At 36.9% G+C, this 25,990-nt stretch overlaps 1 protein-coding gene across 2 annotated transcripts in view; it reads left to right on the top strand.

Annotated features, from left to right (window-relative positions):
* Positions 1-25,990, top strand: part of AKAP6 (A-kinase anchoring protein 6) — a 203,735-nt gene that overhangs the window by 106,383 nt on the left and 71,362 nt on the right. For both annotated transcript variants that reach the window (XM_088529284.1, XM_088529285.1), the window contains exon 7: positions 20,201-20,349. In XM_088529284.1, coding sequence (XP_088385410.1) covers positions 20,201-20,349 — 149 coding nt within the window. The remainder of the gene's footprint in view (positions 1-20,200; positions 20,350-25,990) is intronic.

Below are 25,990 nucleotides of genomic sequence, written 5' to 3' on the forward strand. Positions count from 1 at the left end.
TGGGGAGTCCAGTGTCTCATTTGTCTGCAGAGCAGAGCTTAATTCTATTTCACACTAGAAATGAAGGAACAAACTGCAATTAGTCTTTCCGTAATAGTAAGTTTCTTCTCAGGTTGATGACCGCATATTTATGGAGCATTCAGTTCACAAGTAAATAAAAGGAAAAAGTTCTGAAGCAAGTGCAGAGCTTTAACTATGCTACTGACCTTCAATAGGGTAACTTCTGTGCTTAAATTTAAGCATATGTTTTGTGGAATCAGGGTTTTTGTTATTGCTTTTTTGTTTTGTACTGAAAGATTACAATTTGAATTGTCTGCTTTATACTTAAAAAATATGGGTGCTACTTTAAGGAATTATTGGCTTATATAGAGAACAATTTTAGGTTTATAAAAAAGAAGCTCTGTAAAAACAGGGAGGTTGTAAGTTGTGAATTAGTAAATGTAACATAGATAAATTTTAATTAATATTTAAAGTGTTCCTCTGTCATGTTTCTTGAGATCAGCTGGCACTTTTGGCACTATACGCTGTAAATGAAAGGATTCCAATCCATACTAAAAGCATACCTGTGTACACTATAGGTAATTGTGTTATGTAAGTAACAATAAATACAACATTTTTGGAGAAGCAGATTCCATAGTTGTTATATTAGAATTCCTGAATGACTGGTAACGGATACAAGTGTACAGCTAAATAAAGCTGCTTTTGTTGTGGGCATGTGTATCTTCATCTTCAAATGTAGAAAATGCAGCTAAGCTCTAGCCCTTCTTATTTCTTCATTCATGAGATGATACCTTTACAGCAAAAGCAAATAAGTAAAAAGTTTCTTTTACCCCAAATTAAAAAAAAAAAAACATTTTTAAAATATAAGTTCGGAGTTAGTCTTCCACAGATAGCCAATTAAATTATGCTAAAAATGACATTTTTAATTAAACACCAAGGTAAGCATAAATGGATTTCAAAATAATTAATCAAACATCAAAAAATTGAAACCTTTTTCTGCTTGAGCAGCAGAAATGAAAGAACCAGTCTTCAGGTCTCATAGAGATTCAATCTAATTTAATTCTCTGTCTTCTCTAAATAAACATTCCTAAAACCTTTTTTTCATCTGGGGGAATAAGGATGAGAGGGGTAATCAATATTTCTAGCATTTTAATTAAAACCGTTAGTGGAATAAATCCATTTAATTATCAGTTAATGAAATACAAGGTCATTTACCTGACAGGAACTTTGAAGGTGGATTACTAGCTGGAATAAAGTAGAAGAACCCAATGTCACAGCCATTTAGCTTCTGTCAAATTTAAGGTTAAAATCCTTTTAGACTGTTTAACCTATTCTCTACCATTTTTCTATTATGTATGCCAATTGGCAAGGAGAAATACATGATCAAAACTCATCTACCTTTATTTTTTCTCCAAAGTTTCCACTAAGTTTCTATAATTCCTTTCCATCTTTCATTTAAGAAGATGCAAAATGCAAATAAAGTACAGTGGGCTGAATGAATTCTGGGGTATTCCCACTTACTGCAGAAAGTCTCCTCCTTGAATGAAGTCGGCATGCTCCGAACTTCGGTAGGAAATCATTAACTATTAAACAACAACTGATGAACAAAAGTTCTACCAAAGAGACAAACAGTGAATGCAACTGTGTGCAAGCAGCCAGACCAACAGAGGGAAATGCTCTTTCCAGGGTTATGGGAGAACCATACAATCAAAAGAAAAAAGTCTGCATACAGACAGTGTTCCCACTTTGTGGTAGGATTAGAAGTTTTGGATTTATCTGGTTTAATAACAAATAGTTATGGTATATTGAGTTTTTTGACACTAATTAGAATTATAGATTTGCCCTGAAAGTATACACTATGTCATTTGAGAATATCATAAGGTGCACTGTGCTGCAATCTTACAAAAAAAAGAAAAATCTGCGAACGATTTATTGTGTTTTATATATATATATATATATATTTATATACATACATTGCCTTTTGCCTTTTAGGTTGGTTGTTCATAAGGTTTTAGTTCCATGGCAATATAAATGTAGAAAAAGGAAAAGTATATTTTAACTTTAAAATGACACATTCTTGTATGCAGTGTTGCCTTTGGAATTTTATGTCACATTTTGCCAATTTTTCTCATAAACCTCTATATGAGACAAATAACAGCCATAGAGGTTAGCTCTGTATTATCGTATCCTAAGAACATTGTTCTTAACAATAGGGTATCGGATGCCGTGTATCACACAGCATTTTGCTTTTCCTAGGAACAGAAGTGTTCCAAGAGTGTAGAACAGAACACATCCAACTTGGATGTCTCAAATTGCTTTTGACTTAGCCTAGCAAGGAGAGTTTATCAACTAGAAACAAGGGAGACAAAATTTAATACTTTTTATTGGGCCAGAATTAGCAAAAGAACAAAAAGAGTAAGAGGTGGCGCTCAGTTGCCTGTGGTAGCTGTGGGCCTGCAGTGTGCAATTGTTTGCACCTAGTTTGTGGGGGGCTCAGAGCTGCAAGCGAAGGAGAAGGTCTACGTGGAGCAGCAGCCTGTGCAAGAAGGTAAAATGCTCTCCGCACAGTGAGCCAAGGAGGTTTGTTGTCTGCAGCCTTTTAAAGCTTCCTGCACTGAGAAGCAGGGCTGGCATTCTAACCCAGCTTGTTAACTGAGCCCTGCTTTTCCTCAGTTTTCCTTGAGATGAAAGTAGACTAGCCCCAGTAATTTATTCTTAGAGCAATAGAATTCCATTTTTCCTGTAACTGCTGGAAAAGCTCAGGGCTTCTTCTGCCCTTTGCTTTGCTGCAAAAGACTTGGTGACTACTAGAGTATGCATTTTCTAGGTTAAAGTGTAGAATGTTGGCATCAAGAATCTATATCCTTGAAATTATGAGTTAATATATAAATGTTTTTGTCATATGATTTATAAGAACATATTTTGCTTCCATGAAATAAGTAAAATTGTAATTGATTTTGACAGAATAGAATCCAGCTGTAATTTTCTAAATTTAACCTCTCCTTTTAGAGGTGCTAGAAGATTTGAGCAGAAGCATTTTGAACATTCCCTGAAACATCCCTCCCTCCCTCCCTCTCTCGCTCTCTCTCTCTCTCTTCCTTCCTCTCTCTTCCTCTCTTATGACACCTGTCAAAAAGAGGAATCTGTTGCACTTTTCTGTTTGTATGTCTATGTTTCTTGTGTCCCAAGAAGACCTGAAGCTTCTTTCACACATGTGTAAATCTTTATGGAAGAAGCACATCATACCTACTACACTGGCCAGTTTGAGAGGTTGAATTTCTTGTCTAAGTGGAGCTGGTAGTTTTAGAATTTGTCTATTAAAGTGTATGCCATGTATATTTTTAATAAGTTAGAATTGCTTTGAGCTAGGCATTTTAACAGAATCTGAACATACTTACATAAGGAAAGTCAAAAATATTGTCACAGATGAGTGAAGAACTGATTTCAATACTGTAGAATTTCTGAAGCATTGTTCCCAACTGTTGGTTTGGTGTTAAAAGGGAAGCATGTCATTATTATTATTATGTTACCTATGTGGTACTGATGAAGAAAGAGTGTTTGTAGCAGTCTTCACCCCAACTTCAAGCTCATGTAAGTAGCATAACCAGCACTGGAAGAAATCAGAAAGTCTTTATGGCTCTAAAGCCACATTTGAATAACATGTTAGCACTCAAATTTGCTGTCTCTTCTTGTATCCTTCTGTTGTCCCTGTTGCCCAGGAGGAGGGAAGTTTCCTCTGAGCCCGTCAAAGAATATTGTTTCATTAAGTTTCATTAAGTTGGAGAAGGATTTTCCGATGGGGCTGTAGAAGAGTTGTCATTTTGCATATCCTACAGAGTAGGAGGGCTTTCTGCAGCTCCTTGATCTTTGCGTGTTCAATACGCTATTGCTTCTCCACCCCTGATGAGGCTAGGTTAATTCTCAAGATGATATTTAGAACTTTTTAAGCATTTTCCATGCATATTTTATTCTTGTTTCTTCCTTAGTTCTCATGGGAAAAAAATATGTAATTAAATTCAAGTAAGACAACAAATGAATTTGTTCAGTATTACATGTAAATCGGGATATCCACAGAATTCAAAAAAGTTTGTTTGGTTAAAATGACTGTTCTGAAAGTAGTGTCAGAGTCCTTTCTAGAGAACAGTGGCTCCCTGGTCTCGCTGGTTACTCGGATGCAAGTCAGGATAGAATTTGATTCTATTTGTGTTGTTTTCAAGTATGGTTTTGCAAGATTAAACATGTGATGAATTCAACAGCATGACATGAAAAGCTGTCAGCAAAGATTCTTCTAGTTGTAAAGCTCTTCAACTTGATAGAGAACTCTCAAAACTTCACAAACCGTCCTGCAGAATCTCACAAAATCTGGCAGATTGCACCAAAGGGATCTTTTTAGCAGGCAGCATTGCAGCTGGAAAATTTTAGGTTTCAGTAGGGGTGTGTGTGTGTGTGTGTTCGTGAATATGAAACACAGCGTAGGATTTATTCCCATGGGGAAAAACGTGCTTAAATTTAATTAAGGGAATGAAAGTTTCTGTTTTTATTCATGTTTATTTTACAAAAGCTCTTACCTATTTAACAAGATGAAACATACAAACAAAAACTGTGATGTGGTACTTCTGGGAGCTTAAAAAATTCAAGTCTAAGGATATACTCTTTTCTTTGCGGATACTTGGATGCAATAGGAGTGTATAGTTCATTAAGATTCTCCATTCCTGTCACTGTCAAATGCAGGGGATGTTCAGAATGTGTAGTATTTGCAAATACAGGTCTATGTTTCTACCAACTCTATTCAAGCCATCACATCCAGCATATTATTATGAGAATGTTCTAACAGTAGTTAGTGCACGTTCCACCTTTATGTACTGAGAAAGGAAACAGAGGGAATCTAAGAGTGAGTGGATGGGAAGCCTTCTTTGTGGTAATAATAAAATCATAGAAGTGGAATTTACTATTTTTAAGCAAAACTTTAAGTTTCAGATGGGTAAATTTATAACAGAAGTGAAAGATTAGCAAGATGAAGGTATCTTTGTGGTATTAGAAATGTATTTCAAACAATACTGTGGTTAACCTTTATTTAAAGAAAGATTTTTTTACGGTAGCTCTGCATCACTTAATTTCCTAGACTTGGACAGAGTTCCTTATGGTATGTATGTGTCTGGGAATCTCCTGTGTCTCTAAAGAACTTCAAATCGTTAGCAGAGTTGCCCAGAGTCATAAAGATGTTGACTGTACCAGCAAAGCATCCTCTCCTTTGGTTTGTGAAAAAAAAAAAAAAAAAAGTGTTTCTGTTCTTGTTTAAATTCCTCTGTATACATAGCTCGTACAGTTGTGAATGGGGCTTGTGCTACAGGAGGGCTGCTCCTGAATCGGCTCAGCTGCATCCCTGCAGTTGCCGGTGACTCCAGCTCGCAGGGCTGGTGATGCCCAGCATGGGCTTTGCTACATTGTGGTACAAAAAGCCAGAATTTATGAGCATGTTGTTTTAAGGCTCTGTGCAAACTCAAGACATTCAGTAATGTTTTCAAATCCATATTTGCAGTCATAGGCTTATGGACCCTGGGGAACTGCATGATGTTAAAATGTTAGATGTTAAAACAAACACAAAGGGAAAAACAGCTATTGCTGTTGTCAGGGCATTTATTTTCAAAATGTCAATTCTGGAAAAAATGGAGATGGAAAATTGAAAAAATATCCTGGACTCTGCTTGTAGAATTAGCAGCAACCAGTGAATCTGATTACAACAGAATAGTTTTCATTTACAAATCAACTATTTAAATATATACATAGAAGCATGTTTATTAATTTTAGACCAACATTTTGAAATACTGTGTGAGCTTTCCTCATTTTTCCATACTTTTTAGCAATTTTTTCCATTATATCAAATATTCAGTTAAACATGTAGAGACAGTTTTACTTGCATCTCTTTTTTTTTTTTTTTTTACATAATGTAATGTATTGAAAAAAGGATTGATATGTTGTATGATTTACAGTCTTGGAAAAAAATAACATAGTCATAACTTTGCAGTTTTTGTGATGCGTGAAGATCAGATTTTTTAATGTTGGTTAATGCTTTACTAATTAAAGTGTGCATGTTAATTAAAGCAGAGGCTAATGTTAATTACCTATATTAATGGAATCTCATGTAGCACCTGCCTGAAGCAATGGGTTCAATTTTCAAAATATCTCAATTAAGGCTGAAACTTTTGATTTGCATCTAGTAGGGTTTCAATTAACTGCATTGCAAACTTAAATAACACACTTAAAGGGATAATATCACCAATCACATGCAACACAGTGGAATTGGTCGGTTCCATTATTGACTGTGGCTGTGAGAGCCTTCACAGTCGGTAGGTAGGCACCGTGGTGTTGGCAAGTGATTATTGTCTAGAGCTGTCATCGCTTTGTGGCTGTCGTGAGAGAGATGTTCAATTGCTCTAGTTGGGTCTCACTGCAATGACACTGGTGAGAGGGGAGGGAAAAAAATGGAATGAGGTTTGCTCGCATTTGGCATTTAATAGTGAAGATTCATCTCCTCCCTCTGAAATAAGCCCATCCCTGTGAGATGGGAAGTTGCTTTAGCAAAGGGGAAAGGCATGTGAACGCTGAACGCTTCTCAGCCAAGCCTAGAGATGTGATTGTATTCCCAATCTCGGTTTCAGCCACCACAGCGTCAGGTGTTGACATGGGAGCTTTTAATGAGCAGCTTCAGGAAGCGATTAACAAAGCACTAGAAATAGATGCAATCATGCTGATTGGAAATGCTACCTAAGCTCCACAAACAAGACCGTAATGTCCTGCGACCATGCAGCTTTCTGTGGTAATTACTGATGGTCCAGGACTTGAAGTTTTAATCGGAGCCTACTCCAGGAAGACGTTGATGGTCCAGTTATAATGAAGCTGAGATTAAAGCAATGTTTTTATTTTTATTTTTTTTTTGGCACACAGCTGAATGGATGTGGGGTTCGGAACAGGTTCCCAGTCTTGTTCATAAATGTAACCTGAAGATAGGCATCATTCCTGTGTTCACTGAGTGGGAATAGGTCACTATGAATTTGTTTTTCAGGCATGCTCGGTAAAGAGGGACAATAGCTGCAAGACAAGTTTAGCCTTTAGTCTATATTAGCAGGGCCCCTCACATGTTACTGTGTACTTTCCTTCTGAAAACAGACTCTAGTCCTGAGACCATGACGCTATATTGGCTGCTGACTGTCCATATAATGGATTGAGCATGCTTATTAATAAAAGTTGTAGCAGTTGATTGTAATATTTGGGCCTAATGCCACAATTTTAATGCTATGACAAAAGTAAAAAATCTTCTCCTTCTAAATAAATCTTTTTGTAGAGTTTGTAAGATGAGAATGAAACCTTTTTCTGAAACTACATTTAAAATATATTTTTAAAAACATTGTAGTGACATTTCGCTTATAAAAGAGTTACGTTATCTCTCTTTCATCTGGATTAACCACAGCATAATGAGTGTTACTACTTTTTCCCTTTAAGGGACGTGCATCCCAAGTCATGTTAGATGTTTCAGAACTCAGTTTTCTGTCTCTGGAAACAGATGAAGGTCTGTCATAAGTTGAGTTCCCAGAATCTGCGTGGTTTCAGTGGTGATAATCAGCTTCCTTAGCAGTATGGTGTATTTTTCATGCTCTCTGTGGGCACAAATTGTTGTCTTATTTATGGTTGCTAGAAATTGATATCCTTTAATGAAAGCTTTCCTCTGACACATACTTTTGGTGGTAATTGAGTCTGGATTCTGAGAGTCAGTTTGTTTATTATTTTAGCTCAAGAAGGTACACATGTTTTCGTAGGACTTTCAGGGTCAGCAGTTAATCTAACAAGATGAAGCAGGTATGCATGGTCTACCCGGATTTGTTGTTGCTGTCCCGGATAGACTTCCTTACAGTTTGTTTGAAGGAAAAAGCCTAAACTGGGCGACTGTATAGTCATGTGAATGTTTCTTATATGCATATATGATATACAGTTACTGGTGTCTCAAGAGCCATGATTTTGCTACTGTCTGTGTTCTATATAACACCCAAATCCTTGGACCAGGTTCTCTTCCCTTGGTAATTCACAGCCATTTAAATATCTGCCTACACTTAAGGAAAAATAGCCAAATATCATGTGCTTTTTGGACTCACAGTAGTGCAGGATACTGTAACAATTAAAGCTTGTAATAACTTGGTGATATTAACTGCTTTCTAAATCAGAAAATATACAGCACTACCTGGCAGTATCTTGTGTAATGGTGATGTCTTTGATGAAAATCTGTTGAAATCATTGTATTTACAAGATTACTGAGCTCGGGTCTCTCTGGGTTTTGGTTGACCCACAGGCACTTAGCCAATTAAGGCTATTGGAAAAAGAGAAAGCAATCCAACTCGAATCTTTCTGAAAGGAATCTTTAACAGCATTTACAACTCTTGTCGTATAGAGACTGTAATGTAGCAGTTTAAGTATCTCGGGTATACTTGGTCTTGGTTTTATTTAACAAGGGCATTTTTTTTTTATGTACGAGGGGGAGAGAGAAAAAAAGTTTAATCTATTGTTTGTTAAAATTACAATGAATATTACATGAAAAGCATTGTAAAAATGTGATTCTAGAATACCAATGCATTAGTAAACAAGAAAAACAAAGATCCTGCAAATTTGGATGTATTATTATCAATGGTGATTTAAAAGGCACCTATAAAGTGCTCATTTATGCATTTTGGCTTGTGGACTCCTCCCCTATCATTTGCTTTATGAGTAAGTCAGGACCATAGGTGCTTTATCCAAATTCCATGTTCAGGATCAGGTCAAGAGCCATGACAAGTTTCTAATTGAGTTGTTGGGGAAAGTAGAACAACTAAAGTTACATAGAATCTTTGATGCAATCTGCCATATTCCAACATTTCCAACAAAAATGGAAGGAGCAAATTAGTTGAATCCTGTGAGATATTTATAGACTGGAATGTGCAGTATGTTTTTGAAAGGGTTCATGTAAGATCCAACTGTGTGATCAAAATTCTGTGTGATCCAACTGTGTGCAAGATTCCCTTTTATGTTATAGAAGTGTTTTTCTAAATGCAATATGTAAAAAATTAAGAGTAAGAATTTGAATGTTGGATGTTAGCTTTCTGGAACTGTCTTTTAAAGTTATTTTGAGAACTTGGACATCCATAAGGAAGATGTAATTCAAAATCTACCTTAAAATGCTACGATTTTGTCTAGGTAATGTGATAAATTAGAATTGCATTAGAACCCCTATCGAAGTATCTAACGTGTTTTTCTAAAAGAGCATTTGTCTTAAAAAGAATGTTTTTATTGTTTATAGAAGAGATGTCGCTTTTCTTATATCGTAGGGCCTTAATTTTTCTGTCACTTTGCCTTAGCCCTGAATAGTCTCTCTACATGAGTGGATCGTATCTTAAAATAATATGTAGATGTAAACTGAGGTTTTTAAAAAATAATATTATATGGCATCTGTTTTTACTGCATGTTACTGCATGTCTCTAGAGACATACAGCATTTTTATTTTCAAGTAAATTTATATTAGTTGCAGTCTCCAGCTGTTTTAGATATAGGATCATTTCCTGTTGGTACAGTTTCCAGTACAATTCCCTTTTTTTCTTCTCAAAAGAATGAGAAATTTAATTTAACAAAGACATCCTATAATTGCCTTTGTATCTAGCAAGGTATCTAGCAATCTAAATATTTTATTTTATTTAAAACATCTGTCCACATAATATCAGATGACTATACAAGCCTATATCAGCCTTCTGAAAGACAGCTGCTGCCACTTTTATTTAATTTATAAGAGACTAACAAAATTGCTCCTTAAGATAAAGCTGGTCTGGCACTGAGTCATATATAAAAAAAATTGCAAGATGAAAATTGCTTGCATTTACAGTTCTTTTTAACTAATCGAGATTTTTTTTCAAATTTAGGAGCATCCTTTCTCCTTTTTCCCCCTTGCTTTCCCCCCAAATCACTATGGAAACATAGAAGCTTTGCATATACTTTTTTTTTTTTTTAGCAGCTCATTGTATTAAGACTGAAGGTATTGTGTCTTTCTTTTTAGGATGAAATACAGGCTAGAGTCACTTAATTGCTCGGCTTTTGAGATGTATTTGTCATTTTCACAAATATTTGGTATGATTTGTTCAGAATTCTCATGCAATTTTTCAGAAAATACATAGGGGAAGTGATAATGTCAGTATAGATCTTTTTTTGTGTTGCTGAGGTTTGTTTATAGTGATTCTTTTTTCGTAAACTATTTCTTGTATGAAGCAACTCATACAAAAAAAGTGTTTAATAGATAGCATCAATTCAGGCACAGCAGCAGTCCCAGAAAAATAGACATAGGCATTTTGCAGTATGTGTAAGTAGGACAAGTTTACCTTTCCCAGGGAAGGAATCAAAGTACTCCTTTTTGGAGAACTAAGAGTATGAAAGGAAAATGTTTATGGTTCCCTACTGGCACACAGTTATGATTGACAGGAAAAAACAACATGTATGCCACATGAGACATCTTGTTCAGGAACTTTCAGGAGGGTAGTAAATTGGTGTTGGCACAAACACAAAAAAATAAAATGACTTGATTCAGCAGTTTTCAATTCTAAATCCCTAAGTTCCAAAGAAAGAAGTAAATATTCATCAAATGATCAAAATTTATATTGATTTTTATTCCACATTAGCAGCTCAAAGTCAAGATTCGTGACAGGGTGGATGTCGGTTTGAATGATTCTCTTTGAAATAAGGATGCAGGCGCTGGGCTGAGTGCTACCGTGCATTCCTGAGCCATAGGAAAAGGCTATTAGAACCCTAGGAATCTAAATTTTTTAAGGAACAGTATAAAGGCGTGCTTGTTCTGCACTATTTTGATAACTAAATTGTTGTTATTGGTATGTAAAGTAATTCTTGTTTTTTTCTGCTTTACTCCTTCCCTTCCATTATCATCTGAGGACAACTTTTTGTATGGAGCTTCAAAGGAGCTGCAGTTCACATACTATCATAACTAAGTTAATATCAGTACTTCCCAGCGTAAGTGTGAGGAGCTAGTCTGGCAGAGCAAGGAAGTAAAGATTATATCTTCATATTATACCTCCCTAATTCGGCAGTTTCTGCCAAGAAGTAAATAAAGATCTCAGGGTTGGGGGTAGGGGGTGGGAACAGAGGGTGGAAATTCAGGCAAGGAGGAAGCCAGCATGAATGCAGCACTGTAACACAAATGTGATAACCGTGAGTGCTGTGAGCTGTGTGATTTAATGGGAAAGCCTGTATGAGAGCAATGGAGAAAAACCTAACTGTCACCTCTGGTCTATGGGAGTATACTGAATCTCAGCCCCCAACAGAAAGTAGTAAGTTAGTGACATTTTTAACAAACTTAACTTCCCTTTTTATTTTCAATACATTTATTTTCATTATTATATTGATACAATATACTTGTTTTTTAAGTATCTCAGCTTGCATTGAAATTGGATTCATTGTTGTAAAATGGAAGCAGAGAATCGAAAGTGTGTATGTGCGTGTGAAAGTACTCGCACGCATGCAGGTGGATATTAAATAAAAGCAAGGTGAGGCAGAAACCCAGTAACTATCAAAGTGTTAACAAATTTCCCAAATGTCCTAGGTGCTTACAATTCAGCAAACATCTTTAACAGCATAGCTTTAAAATTAAATTTTACAAACATTATGGGTAATGCTTTAATAGTATGCAAATTGCAATGAAGTCAGCAGTGGCAAAGCTGACCTCTCAGCAATACAAATATTTTATGCTTAAAACAGTTATCTTTTTAGACTCAGTAGGAGTCAGATATAGTCAGATATAAGAGGCTCCTCATCTGAGGATCATAAGTAAACTCAAGCAGTCTGTGCCTGCTCTCTACATAACACAAAATATTGTAGAAATCCACATATTAAGCTACGTGTTTTGCCTTTGCAGTGAAGTCAACTTTGCTTTACAATAATTTTTGTACTCTTACTAATAATTTTTTAAAGCTTCCTCAATTATTTTGTGAGTTTTCTGTTTCTAATGTCTTCAGCAACTTTGTGTGTGTGTACAAAATTTCACTTTTATTTGCATAGGAAAATAATATGCCATGAAAGGTATTTAGCCTGCATTTCCTTGTTGTTATTAAATACGTTTTTTTTTTTTAAGTAACATATCGTTTTTATCTTCCCTCATAGTCTACTTATTCTTACTTGAACTTGCAGATCAACAGAGTCCTGTGTTCTCACTCGCACAATTTGGTGCCATAAAAGCAGGCATGATATCCTTAGTGCTGTTGGGGGAAAAAAAAAAAATGCTACTCTTTCTAGTATGAGGAGATAGGCACTCACCTTTTGAAAGAGACTATTGAGCCTCTCAAAATATTTAATTCCAAATACTGAGTTGGAAGGAGACTTTAGCTCAATTTTTACAATTTTTTGAGTGTCTGTATGTTTAGGAAATTGTGGCACTCATTAATAAAAACTTTCTTTATGATAACTGAGTTAGTAATATGAAACATTTGTCAAGCATATGAGTGTTTAAAACTGAGCTACTCTGACAAAAAAAAAATTATCTACCTAAAATATCTCGTGTAACATGCTCACAAAGGAAGCAGTGTTACTACAGCACCATCTTACTAGTCACTACTGCAATATGTAGATTCCTTTTAGCATGATAAATAACAGGATTCCAAAAAACCTCCGTTCATCAAAGCTTAAAAGAGGAATACTATTCTATAATACAGTAAAAATAATAAAAGACGGTATGTATTATCAAAATAACTTCAGAGACATACATTGTAAATTTTAGCAGGTAAATAGTTCTCTTACATTTACTTCAAAATGAGATTATTTGATTTTATGTATGTATTTTGGAATCCACTTTCTACAAATAAAGCACCAGATTTTATTTTGCTCTAAGCCAGTACTGCTTCCAATAGTGAGAAAAGCCATGTGCAAAAGGCATATTCCCCAAGCAGATGTGCACGTGCTCCAAAACACGCACAAAGCTGCTTTTCCGTGCTAAAAAGGAGCATTTTGTAATTTAAAGGCTATCCCTATGCATATGTATAGTGCCAAGTGTTCTTTTATATATGAAGGCCCCGTTTGCCCTGTGCTGTTATGACCCATGGGTCCTTTTACTGGACGTTTTTATCAAGGAAGAGAAGCGTTTAAGCCAGGAGAGCTGCAGGTATCCGCGCTTCCTGCCTCTCCGCGCTGGGTGGCGGAGCTGGCGGTTGTCCTGCAGCGCGGGCCGAACGCGAGCGCGGGGACGGGGCCTGCGCGGCGGGAGCCGGATGGGTGCAGGGGTGCGCGGCAGCCGCGGAGCGAGGCCTCCTCCGTAATGTGCAGGCTGCTCTGTGCAGTCCCTGTGCTGCCCTACCTTAAATAACAACTGCCAGTGACAAGCACCGAGCAGAATTTCCAGGAAACGGGCATAAGGGTTTTGCCCTTAGCTGAGTCATACCTTCCCGGGATGTGCTGGGAAGTCTTTCCTAGGAGGAGCTGGGTTTGCATGACCTCCCTTCCCTGCTCCTTTCTAAATGTATTTAAGTTTTAAGTTTGCTGCGGGATGGGGCAGAGCGAGGCACGGTGTCGCTCTGTGGTGTTTCTCTTGCATCTACGTGCGCTGCCCTGAATTCTGAGTGTGGCAGCTTCTGCCTTAAGAGCGCGACCATTTTCAGTGCCTGGGCCTACAAATCTAGGCAGGGGCGTTGCATGTGTGTGTGGTTCAGTGCACAAACCTTTTAGAGAAGCTAAGAAGAAGATATTTTTAGAAATATCAGTGTTAGGGGTGATAGGCAAACTTTTTACAATCTCTTTTTAAGCCACGTTGATGTGTTCAGCTGGAGCTGCATCTTTGCTTGTCTCTTGTGCTGGTTTTAGCGAGCATTGTCCTGTCCTCATGGCCCTTGCTCTGGGAGCTCCCTGGCCAAAGCCTCTCCTCCACCTGCTCCTTGGCCATCACCAAGCCTCCCTTGGTGTCTGCCTTGCGTGCTCCTGCTCTGCAGGCTGGAGATGACCTCCTACCAGGTGAGGAAAGCAGCAAAAATTACTGCCCACTGGGTGGATTCCTTTTTTGCATTTTTTTTTTTCTCCTTGCAATTTTGAGATGCTGTTGTCAGACAACTTATTCTCAATCTTGGAAGACTTTGAAGGGCGAATGCCTTCTTACTTTCATTCAATGTTTTTGGTATTTGTGATACATACAGAGAACTATTCTAGATCCACAGTAGAGATCTGACTGCTGCACAGGGCATGCCACACACCTGCAGTATATTTAATTTTACACCAAACAGAGCCAAAGGCATGGGCATAGTCAGGAATTAGACACCTGAGGTCCCGATTTCAAATAGCCAACATTAACAGAATACCACTGGGGATCTGGGCAGACAGTGCTGCTGAGGCCGTGCTGCTGATTGCATTTGTGCTCCTACAGACAGCTGGAAAGTCGCAGAGCATGTTCCTAATCTTTATAACAAAGCAGCAAAACTACATATTTCTGTCAATATGGGAAACCCTGCAGAAATGTACTGCTGTTATTTACTGGCTTGAGTTTTATTATGTTCCAAGGCTCTGTTCAGGAGCCTGGGAAGAGGCAGCCCTTTATGCTATGTCACAGTCTGACTCTAACTAAAATTTAATTTTATGAGACTGCGGACAGGCTGACAGACTTAAAATTCATTGTGTTGTTACTATAGGTCTACAGTGTGTTTTAAGTACCTTGATCAATAACAGTCCTCTACATGGAGGTTTTACATTGTTGCAAAGCTTTTAGTACGCTGAAAAACAAAGTGATAAAGTTATTACTCATATAAAAGCCTTTCTAAGATTTATGTTAATAAAAACACTTTACTAAGATTTTAACTGGTAACAAGCATGCCCTGATTAACAGAATTAATTTCCTGCATGATCAAAACACAGCATGTCCTTTGTAATAGGACTATCAAATGTTCAGCTTTCAGTAAACACGTTTTATGATATAGGATTATTTTTTAATCTGATTCAGTGCTGAAGAGAGTGCAAAGGATGAAAGATGGAGGAGACAGAGGAACCAAAAGCTGGAAGGGTAACAGACTGAAAAAGAAATCAACTGCAGCAAGGTCCCCATTTAAACTATGGAGAGAAGGGGAGGAAAAAAAGACACAAAAAAATTGCTATCATGCATCAGGAACAAAACCCAAATGCCTCTTATATAATGACAGTTGAAATTATAATGGCATTTGAAATGCCTAGATGACTTCTTGGAAGCGCTCTTTTATTCCTAAGTGTTTCCAGGCACAAAAGATCTGTTAGCTGGCACGGGGGATGGATGTTGTGGATGATCAGCTCCATACAGTGTCTTTGATCAAACTGTTGTGTTCCATAGAGCTCCTTCCATGAGCTCCATCTCCATGGAAGATACTGTGAGCCTTTCAACATCATTTTGTTTAGTGGCTTCTCCACATCATCTTGTTCAGTGGCTGCATCTGAGAGAGGGCCAGGGCCTATTTTTCATTCCGTAATAAAACCTTCTCCACAATTTTGTGATGTGGATAGGTGTCCAGAACACTGTGACAGAAATAGAAGAAAAATGCATCAAGACCCAGATAGAACTACATAAATGCTGCTGTGATGCAACTTAATTCTGGTGAGGAATTACTCCCAGTTCTGTTGGGGATAAAATTTGTCAAGGAATTATAAGGATATAAGAGCACCAAGATCTTCAGACATGTGCAGCCTTTTAGAATAACTCAACTCAGTTTACAGTGCTTTAAAATATACGTATAGATGAGCCTTTGAAGTTTACATGGAGCAGAATACTATCTGACCACTTCTAGCACACACTGATACTTGTGCTTTAATTTAGGAGACAGTATTTCTATCTAGCTGAAGTTCAACTAATGGCGGATGATCTAAGCTCTGTATGCATTTTGTATATAATTGTATAGTAGTTATGGCCCAGAGCAGTAATATAGCTTTCCTACAGCACTGTAGAGAAGGCATAATATAAGATATGATACTTCCATAATTCATTACAACTGAATGTATTGTAATTTGTATATTTAAAAAGTAGAATAGTTTGCTTATAGCAACATAGTTCATAACAAAAGACTTATGCTCCCTAGAAAACAGTGTTTGAAAATATTTTCCTTTCCACACCAATTCAGAGAGATTTATTTTAATGCATTACAGGATTAAAAAAAAATGATAGTAGAACAACACTAGTACTGAGTTCTCATCTCCAGTTTACACTAGTGTAAATTTTGAGTCTCTTAGTTGATGCTCTGTATAAAATATAGTCTCACTGTCTCCTTCCTCCTCACACAGTAACAGCTATTATTCAGTGTCTTGTCTTTCTCCACCTCAAAATAAGGTCATTCTGACACGTAGGTCTAACAAGAAATACAATGTATTTTCATTGATTTGTTATTGTCGCTGATTACCCCTTTGTGTTATATAGTGTCCTGTATAGTAAAGGACATTTTATATTGACATGCAGAGCCCAGTCTTAAGGAACTGAATCTGCACCTTCAGTTTATCTATAAATGCTTGCTTTTTGAAAATAAGATTTCTGAAGCATTAAGAATGTTTACCATTATCTAGTAACTGGTTAGTTACTAGACCAGTGTTTGGCACTAGTATAGTTTTTCCCCACAGAACACTGTTTTTTTCAGTCTTATTCAGAGACTAGGTATTCCACGCTCAGAAAAATCAGTGTTGTGTCTTTAGATTACTGGAAGTGTCCCTGTTTAATTTACAAATGAATACTGTAAACTTGCTGCTTCCTGGCAGGACAGTGGCAATAGCCACACAATTTGTACATGTGTGTAGTCTAATCATCACCAACGTCTTTTTCAATTGCATCTTTATTGCAAGAATGATCACTTATGATAGCGCCAGGAAGCAGAAAGCACAAAGTTAACTTTTGTTTTGTGGATGATGACTAGGCAGTTGTCAATACCACTGATGATCATTCCTTGCTTTTCTGCCTTTTTTTTTTCTTTTTAATTTTTAATCTAGTTTTTTTTTTTTTTGTATGCTTTATCTAAGTACTTCCTCTGAAAGGAGTTGAATTCCACTTTTGCTTTGGGGCATTAAGATGACCCAATTTCTTTTACACGTTTGGTGTGATACCTATTTCTGTAGCCTTTCTCAGGATTTGCTAGTCAGCTGTATTCCTGGTGGTGTGCTTGTGATAGAGATGAAGTTCTTGCAGTGCTATTAAGGAACAAGAATGTGTATCTAGAGCAGTCTGAAAATGCAAAACTTGTTCCATGGCACTCTCAAAATTAGACAGAAGGTAAAACATGTAACTTCTCTTTCTTTGATTAGCAGATAATAAGAAGGCTCCTATATTCGGCCAGAATACTTCAAAGCTAGTCCTTCATTACCACTACAGATCTTCAGATGAAAATAAATTACAGTAGAATTACTTGTATATCTGTGCTATACCAAACACTTTCTAGATTGTGCCTGTTAGTTCAACTTCTGCAGAATGTAGCTTTTTGAAACTTAATGCTGATCAATACCCCCTCCAGGTCTTCAAAGCCTCTCTGCTTTTGTTGTTGATATTGGTAGAACAGAGATGAAAAAAAAAAACCTTAGGTACAACAGTGGGATAGATGAATTCATACAATAAAGAAATCAGAGAGATCCATCTGAAAGTCTGTGCTGTCTGAGTTTGACTTGCTGTAAATGTTCGTATTAGCTGAACACTTGGGTTTAAGAATACAAGTAGTTGATTTATAGAGGGATCATATTTTTGAGGCAGAGATTCTGGGACACAGTTGCTTGTAGAGGAGCAGGATTCATAGAACATGATGCTAATGCAGTTCATGATCTTCTGCAGCCAAGAGATAGCTGTGGAGCTGTGGAAGAAATAGGGGGTACCCCTCCACAGATATTTACTCACTCTTTTTGTCCTGTTTTTCCTTTCCCCATTCCTTTTTCTTCTCTTGTTCTTCCTATACATTAAAGTTTGTACTTGTTCTCAAACGTTTTTCCAAGCCAGCAAAGCCTGAAAGTCTGAGAAAACTGGCTTGAAAGAGTCAGTTGCCTTGATTTTATTACTACTACTTTTTCTTTTCTCTTAAAATATAGACGAAATATGGAGAGGAAATTAGAAAATACCAAAAATGTGAATCTTAAGTACTCAAGTACTGGAACATGTGTTCATATCATTTAGGCATGAGTTTTAATTCATATATGTAGGGTGTTCTAGAGTTTAGGTTACATGTGAATTCCATGCTTTTGGAATTCTCAGTTAAAGTTTTTTTTGTACATAAATTAAAAAAAAAAAAAGGCAAGGAAAATTGATCTGCTTATCTCTATTTTCAATACCATCCTGAAAATCAGTGAAATTATGTATTTTGTTTTTTAAATATTCCAGAATAATTCACCTCTAGTCTTAAAGTAACCAGAAAATATATATATATATTTTTTTTTTCCTAAGGTAATTGTTTGGAGTGTTTACTACTCACTCACAAAAGGGATTTGGACAGAAAGTGCCATCTTAATTAAAACAAAAGCAGTTAATGAATAAGTGCTTTCTAGTAAAAATAAAATGAAAGAATAAATGCAGACACTGCATACAGAACAGCATACTGAAAGGCATCAAAGTCTGTAAAGCTCAGATGAAAGATTATCCTTGCTGGTGAAGAATCCTTCTGAAAAAGAAATTCAACTGAGGCCTGCTCTAGCCTATGGAAGGAGATTGTTTACCAACCTAAAGGATGGTATGCATGTGGTGGGGGATTTTTATTTCCTATCCCAAAAAATCACTGCATTTGTTTTTCTCAAAAACACATTGAGTTTTACAGTCAAATATAACACATTTCGCTATAAGAAGCTACCATGAGAAAAAGATGTGAATCTTTGGAGGAGAAGTTTAAAACAGAAATGTATTTTTCACATCAGTTTATATTACTACTCGGCAAAAATTTTATCAGTGCTAAAGTGAGGTATAAGCAAATTCTTGTAACTGCTGTCGTCACAAGCTTACAAAGACATTCCAGCTTTCTTTGAGACTTACTCTACTGACATTCCTATTCGATACCTGTTTTGCTTTACCTATCTGTATTTTTCCGTAGGAAAGTATTAGTATTGTTCCTTGCAGATTGCCCTTCTCCTTTATAAGTCTTTCATCTGTGTTCACTTTACAGATGCCCTTGCTCCACAGACCGGTAGCTCTGTCGGCAAACACCCCCTGCCCCATCTCCTCCCTGCCTCCAGCAGTAGAAAATGAGGAGATCCCATATAACATTTCCTCAATGTTTGTGGCATTTCTTGGCCAAGGTACCCTATAGTTAAGCAGGCATTCCGCTAATGGGGAATAGGGTATGTAGTTACATAGAAGTAGCAGGTTTTGAGCATTATCAGAATTTGTAATGTTTTTTGTTTTGTTTTAGTTTTTTTTTTCTTTTTTTTTTTTTTGGGTAAAGCATATTAAAAGAAAACAATAACATATTGGTCCCAAAGCACTTTTGAACTTATACCCTCTGTTCCCCCCCCTGTTCCTAAGGGCAAGTGTGGCAAGCAGCAGCATTCATCCTCATGTCATCTGGTGTGCTGAGCCCCAGAATCAAACTGATCACCACAGCTGCAATAAATAAAGTGTCTATCCAATAAGTTATGATGCCAAATATTATTCAACATTCTTTTGGCCAGAATCTGATGGAAAACAGCACATCCAACTTAATGCCTTTTTCCTTGCAATCAAAATTGCTGAGTAATCAGTGGAAACCAGGGAGGAGAAAGCAGAATATGAATACTGCCAATTTTCTTGTTTTTGTTTGCGTTTACTATTTAAAACAAAAATACCTGCATTAATATGGCATTAACTGTGGTGCACAATGTATTAACAAAATAAGTCTTGAAGACAGTGAAAATGTTATTTTATATATATACCTTTTCTGTCATGATGTATGATTTCTAATACCATTTTCAGTCACATCCAGACATTTCTATTCAGCATTTGACTGGATGGACATCTCATGGAATACGTAGTACATGCTCCGCTAGAAGACTAAATAGTGCATATCTAACAGCTGAGAACACACTGTACTTTGGTTTCTTAATTAGCTTTTTGAATGTCTTGCAAAGAGAAAAACTGTAGTGTGAATATTCCTCTTGGTTAAATTGTTTGTTGCAGTCCAAAAGTAGTTGTTTTAAATGCATTCTTTCTGAATTAAAAAAAAAAAAGTTCTGTTTTTTTTTTCTCTTTGTTTTCTTTTTCTAGGCTGAGGTTCAGCTATGCTATCTGGAAGCACAAAGAGATGCTGTTGAACAGATGTCCTTAAAGCTGTACAGTGAGCAGTACAACAGTAGTAGCAAGCGCAAGGAAGAGTTTGCTGATATGTCAAAAGTTCACACAGTGGGAAGTAATGGGTAGGGAACTATTCTTTTTGTTGTTTTATTCTCACTGATCTGTATTTTTTTTTACATGATATACTTTTTCTTACTTGGAAGTTAACCAGGATTTTTCTTCCTAGGCTAAGAGGCAAGGGGAAACTCTCTATACTTTTTTTTCATATATTAATGCAAAAATTAATGAATTCTGGATAATTTATCTAAATTATGGTTTCCTCGTAGGACTGCCTAATTTTATCTAATAGCGATCCATTATTTCCATTTAAAAAATGTTACATGTCCTTAGGCTTCAGGCTTTTCTCCTCCAATTTCTTCATTTCTTTTGATTTCTTAGTATTTTCACTGAAGTATTTTTATAACATGTTAGTACCTCTGAAAGCCAATTCTCTATAATCATAATTCACTAGCTAATAGGAAAGATGGATGTGAAGTCAGTCACTTATAACTTACCAGTTTTGTACTCTTAGAAAGCTGCAGTTTTAATGGTTTTCTCTGGTGTTGGTCATCTTAATGTTTTTCAGCTAGCATACATAAATGCATGTTTGTGCATGTATTTATCTATATTTGTATGTACTGTTACTTGATAATTTGAACAAAGAATCATGGACATTAACCACTGAAATGCGCTAAACTCAAGTCTTCCTCAAATGGCTGCCCTTGCCTTTTTTCACAAGCAAGCAATAATTGTTTGTTGTTCTGATTTAAGCCTTTGATGAAGTTCTTTTTAAACCATTCCAGCCAGCTGCACATGAAAACCTATTTGTTAGTTCATGATAGTGCTGGACAAAGATAGTTCAAAGGAGCTGACCAGTGCTCACTGACTGAGTGCATCCTTATCCCAATACCAGATTTCTGCTAATGAATAAACACTGTAGAACTTATCCCTTCTATTTCTTCTGTAAGGAAAATCATTTACTGAGGTGATCTTGATTCTTTTTTTTATCTCCAAAACTTCTTTTCCAATTGTTAACTCAGGGTTGAGGTCTTGGAAACAATTTTATTAAATTACCAACTCTAAAGATAAATGATCCTTGTAAACATCCCCTCCTATTATACGGGAAGATGACTGTTTTAGAAAAGTTGATGTGGGCTAATTATGTAGGATTACTGAGATCTTGATTACATATGCAGAAATCTGTCAGATTCTCAAGCGTGCTAGTGTAGCTAGTGCCAACCATAAAAATAATTTGTTCAGAATTGGTGTGTATATGTATATAAATGTGCACTGCAGGGTAAATGTTCAAAAGCAGCTTCTAAATTTGCAGCTGCACTTATGTGTGAGCAAGACTTAAGGTTGGGATTTTGCATAGGACATAAGAATGTCCTAGAATCATAGAATGCTTAAGGTTGGAAGGGACCTCTAGAGGTCATCTGGTCCAACCCCCCTGCACACGCAGGGTCACCTAGAGCACGTGGCACAGGACTGCGTCCAAGCGGGTTTGGAAGATCTCCAGAGAAGGAGACTCCACAACCTCTCTGGGCAGCCTGTTCCAGGGCTTTGTCACCCTCACTGTTAAGAAATTTTTCCTTAAGTTCCTGTGGAACTTTTGGTGTTTCAGTTTGTGGCCTCTAGTTCTGTCAGTGACCACCAGTGAAAAGAGGCCAGCACCATCCTCCTCACTGCCTCCCTTGAGGTACTTATAGACACTGATCAGGTCCCCTCTCAGCCTTCTCTTCTCCAGGCTGAACAGGCCCAGCTCCCTCAGCCTCTCCTCATAGGGCAGATGTTCCAGGCCCCTGATCATCCTTGTAGCCCTGCACTGGACTGTCTCCAGCAGCTCCACATCCCTCTTGTACTGTGGAGACCAGAACTGGACACAATACTCCAGATGTGGCCTCACCAGGGCTGAGTAGAGGGGCAGGATCACCTCCCTTGACCTGCTGGAGACGCTCTTCTTAATGCACCCCAGGATCCCATTGGCCTTCTTGGCCATGAATAGTCCTGATAGACATTAGCAGGCTTAGATTTTATTGAGGACAGGGAGTCGAAAGCTTTAAATCTCACGGAAAAAAAAATCCCACATAGAATACTTACCTGATTTTGCAGGGAAAGCAAACAATGTGGCACTTGAATGCATTTGTTTGCATCTGTAATTTCATGCCTAATACTGGTAACAGTAATTTGTTAGGCTTTTCCCTTCCTTTTCTCTGTTGTGACTTAGATTTCAGTTTTAGTTGTTAGCCCTTGGCCTTTATGGTCATGCCAGGCCTTGTAGTCTCAACAGTAGCTTGAGGAGCTGAGGGACTGGAGAAAGATGGATGCAGTGTCACATTTTCATCCAGTGTAGAAGATGTGTTCAGCTGAATTCAGATGGACATCTTTTAGCTGAAGCAATGTGAGGTATTATATTGAGCACTATGCAATTGTCTTTCAATTGCAAACATATGGCCCTTTGAAAATAGGATTTATACAACAGTACCCTACAGCATAAAAGCTGTGGACAGAGTTTCTGTAGCAGGATGATCGACTAGAGATTTTGAGTTCTCTACAGAAGAGGACAGTTCAAATAACTGGGAAAATTACAGTATCATTCTATTTGTTCTTTGTGGAAATTTGGACTAAGTAAGAATAGTTCATATGGAGAACTCGCATTACTGTGGATGAAAAATTGTGTACATATATAGATGGGTAAAAGATGAGGAGCTTTTGTATAGGAAATAGTTCAAGTGAGAAAGGTAAAGTAGGATATCTGAAGGCCAAGGTGAAGAGAAAATCTCCTGTAGAAGGTTGAATGTTGCAATTACAGTGGAGAAGGGTCCTGTGTGTCTGTACAGAAATGGCTAAAAGGACCATGAAAGAGAAGAGAATGGGCACCCCGTGCCCTAGAACGAGGTCTAGAGAGGTAACAGGGAGAGCTGAGAGACCTGCAAAACGTTGTGACAGAAGTGGTTGGAGATCTTCCACTTCTTCAAAACCAGTGAGGAACTTGTAGAGGTATCAATGAGTTACGCTCTAATGTCAACCATTTTGTGCCATGAAAGACAGATCTTGGGATATTTTTGTCAGCTAGTGATAGGGCTCTGAGATAAATTCATTGTAGAAGGCTCCAAATAGGCACAGAATAAACAGCATGTTACAGCTTTCAGGGTCAGAAATTTGATTTCTTCTATAACCTACATATAAAAACACATGTATGAAAAGGAGTTCCATCAAATGATGACCCAGAAACATGAAGGAAATTTTCATCTGGCTGAAAATTTTGGCAGGAATACCTGTATGCTTATGGTATTTCTCAATGCCATGTGAGTTATGCCATCAAAGAAATAATACAAACTGGATGTATGTGTTAAACATGGGGAGAAAAAAGCTGATGGAAATAGCTCCACATTCCTTTTTATTTATTAATGCCATAGACGAGCTGGTTTTCTCATGAGAAGGGCACTCATGAATTTTCATTCAAAATAATAAATTGATGTCCACATTTTAAGAAATATGTTTAGGGTTCAAGGGATTAGACATGCAACTCTGCATATCTGATTCCCTGTTTACCAAGATAAAATACACTTCTTAATGTCATTTTAATTATTATGTAGCTAATGATTTTAGTTTATTAACCATAAACCTATACTAAGGAAGCTGTAGCTACCTGCCCTTTAATTATCTTACACCATTTTCATTGGCAATTTTTGGATACTTTCAATGGAGAAGGGTTTTTTGCATAAAATAAAAGAATGTGGTTTTTTTTTAGCACATGGTGGATTTAGATAATCTACCAAAATTAGTTCATTTCTATAGTTCCTACATCTGTAACACAGATACAGTATTTCAGAAGTTATGCTTTCCTTGATTCTGCCTGAGGCAATATGAAAATGACTTGCTAAGCACAGAAAAAAAAAAAGTTGATTCTGAATATAAAAGGAATTTTCAATATACCACAGAAACATTGACAGTTAAGTTTCAATCTTAACTGGTCACTAATCCTACACTTGCTGTTTTTTATTAATGTCTTTCTAGGGGTGTATTGTTTGCATCTTTTTCCAAGCTGATAGTAATCAGTATTTCCATTTAGATGTAAGGCATTAATTTTATAAAGAAAGTATTATTTTGAAAAAATCAGGGTTATATCAGAACTGTTAAAAACATTGCAATCAAATTCAAAAAACCATGATGAGGCTTATAGATGACCTCACTATCTACAGGTTCAGGAAAATGTCTCCCATACTCAGTTTGCTTGAAAGTGTCTCCAGTTTATTTTGCAGCATAAAACAAGAAAGCAAGAACTATGCAAACAATGAAAAGAATCCCTGCAAGTCTTATATCCCCTCTTGGGCCTTTTCCAATGCATCCTGTTTCCCTCACTCGTCCTTTTGGGTTGAGTTGCTGTTTAGAAGTTAGTTAGAAATCAGACTGCTCAGCTGTTTCCTAGCACTTACATGGGTTTTGTAAAGGTCAAGGCCAGCTCCTTTCCTGCGTCTTTAAAGGATCAATGAATTCTGCTGCACCAATAAGCAGACAAATCTAGACTGTGGTTTTATAGACCCACACAGAAAGCAGGTGTTCGGATTGAGCATGTACATGTGTTCTGCACATTGTGCTATATTTCCAGGCCACATCCTGGTTTTGCTTCCAAACACTTCCCATGACATTCTCATGGCAGAAAAGTGTTGAGTGCTAGATCTGGAGTTTGAAGGATCTGGTCATCTTCATGTCTTGCTTCAGAATTTCAACTGCTACAAAATGACCAGAGCTGAAACTATACCAATTTACATAAGAGGAATAGCCTCTTACAAGCTCTTTTATATCTAGGGAAAATTGTGGAGAAAAAAAGCAGCAATAGATATTGGAGATAACAGAAGGGTTATATGTTTCTCTGAGAACTGGTTAAAGATTCTGTTTCACCTGTGTATATCGCTCCATTGAAATAGAATTTAGTTTTAGTTTAAAAATGAAACCTAAGCCAAATATCTCTGGAATGGGGAGAAATGCCCCAAACACCAAATGAAAATACTACTAACTTCAACACTAGTAACTTGCATCTTATGCAAGCTCTTCTTTATGATGGCAACATTGCTTATCTCAAGACACTGACAAATCTTTAACAAGTGCAATTTTCATAAATTATTGAGCATACTAAATTCAGTGGATCAGAGAGTTACTTCAGAAACAGTAATGAACACCTGTGCAGTATGCAAGATTTCTTTGTTGTCATCCCATCAAGAGTAATGTAACGGAAGGCAAGTACTTTCTTCTATCTTGCTTTCTTCCAAAAAGACAGTTCTACTTGTCACAACTTTATCTATAAGCATTCGAAACTACCATGCATATGATACTCTAGGTAATAACAACTGATAGTCCTATAGTATTAATAATATATAATAATATATAAAAATATGGGGAAGGTTATTTCTCTCTTGAAATACTCCGATTTTTTTTCTGGGCATTGCTAAGAATGTGGAAAACGGAAAAAAAAAATCAGAACTGGAGAAATGAGCTTTGGTGGAACATGCACTGTTGTTTGATTCTTATGGGGTGCTATGACAAGGCTTTTGTTAGTTCCAGTTCTGCAAGTTTAAAGATTCCTTTTCAAGAGGTATCTTTTTGACGAATGTGCAGTTTTTTGGCATGTACCTTCTGTCTTGTATCACGGTGTTTTAGAAGAATCTATGCTTTACTTATTCACCAGGCTTTCAATAGAGAATCACATTAATCCTTTTAAGC

This window comes from Tinamus guttatus, unplaced genomic scaffold, assembly GCF_059628265.1.
Source record: "Tinamus guttatus ecotype Peru unplaced genomic scaffold, ASM5962826v1 Tinamus_guttatus_pri_ptg000327l, whole genome shotgun sequence".
NCBI classification, from domain to species: domain Eukaryota; kingdom Metazoa; phylum Chordata; class Aves; order Tinamiformes; family Tinamidae; genus Tinamus; species Tinamus guttatus.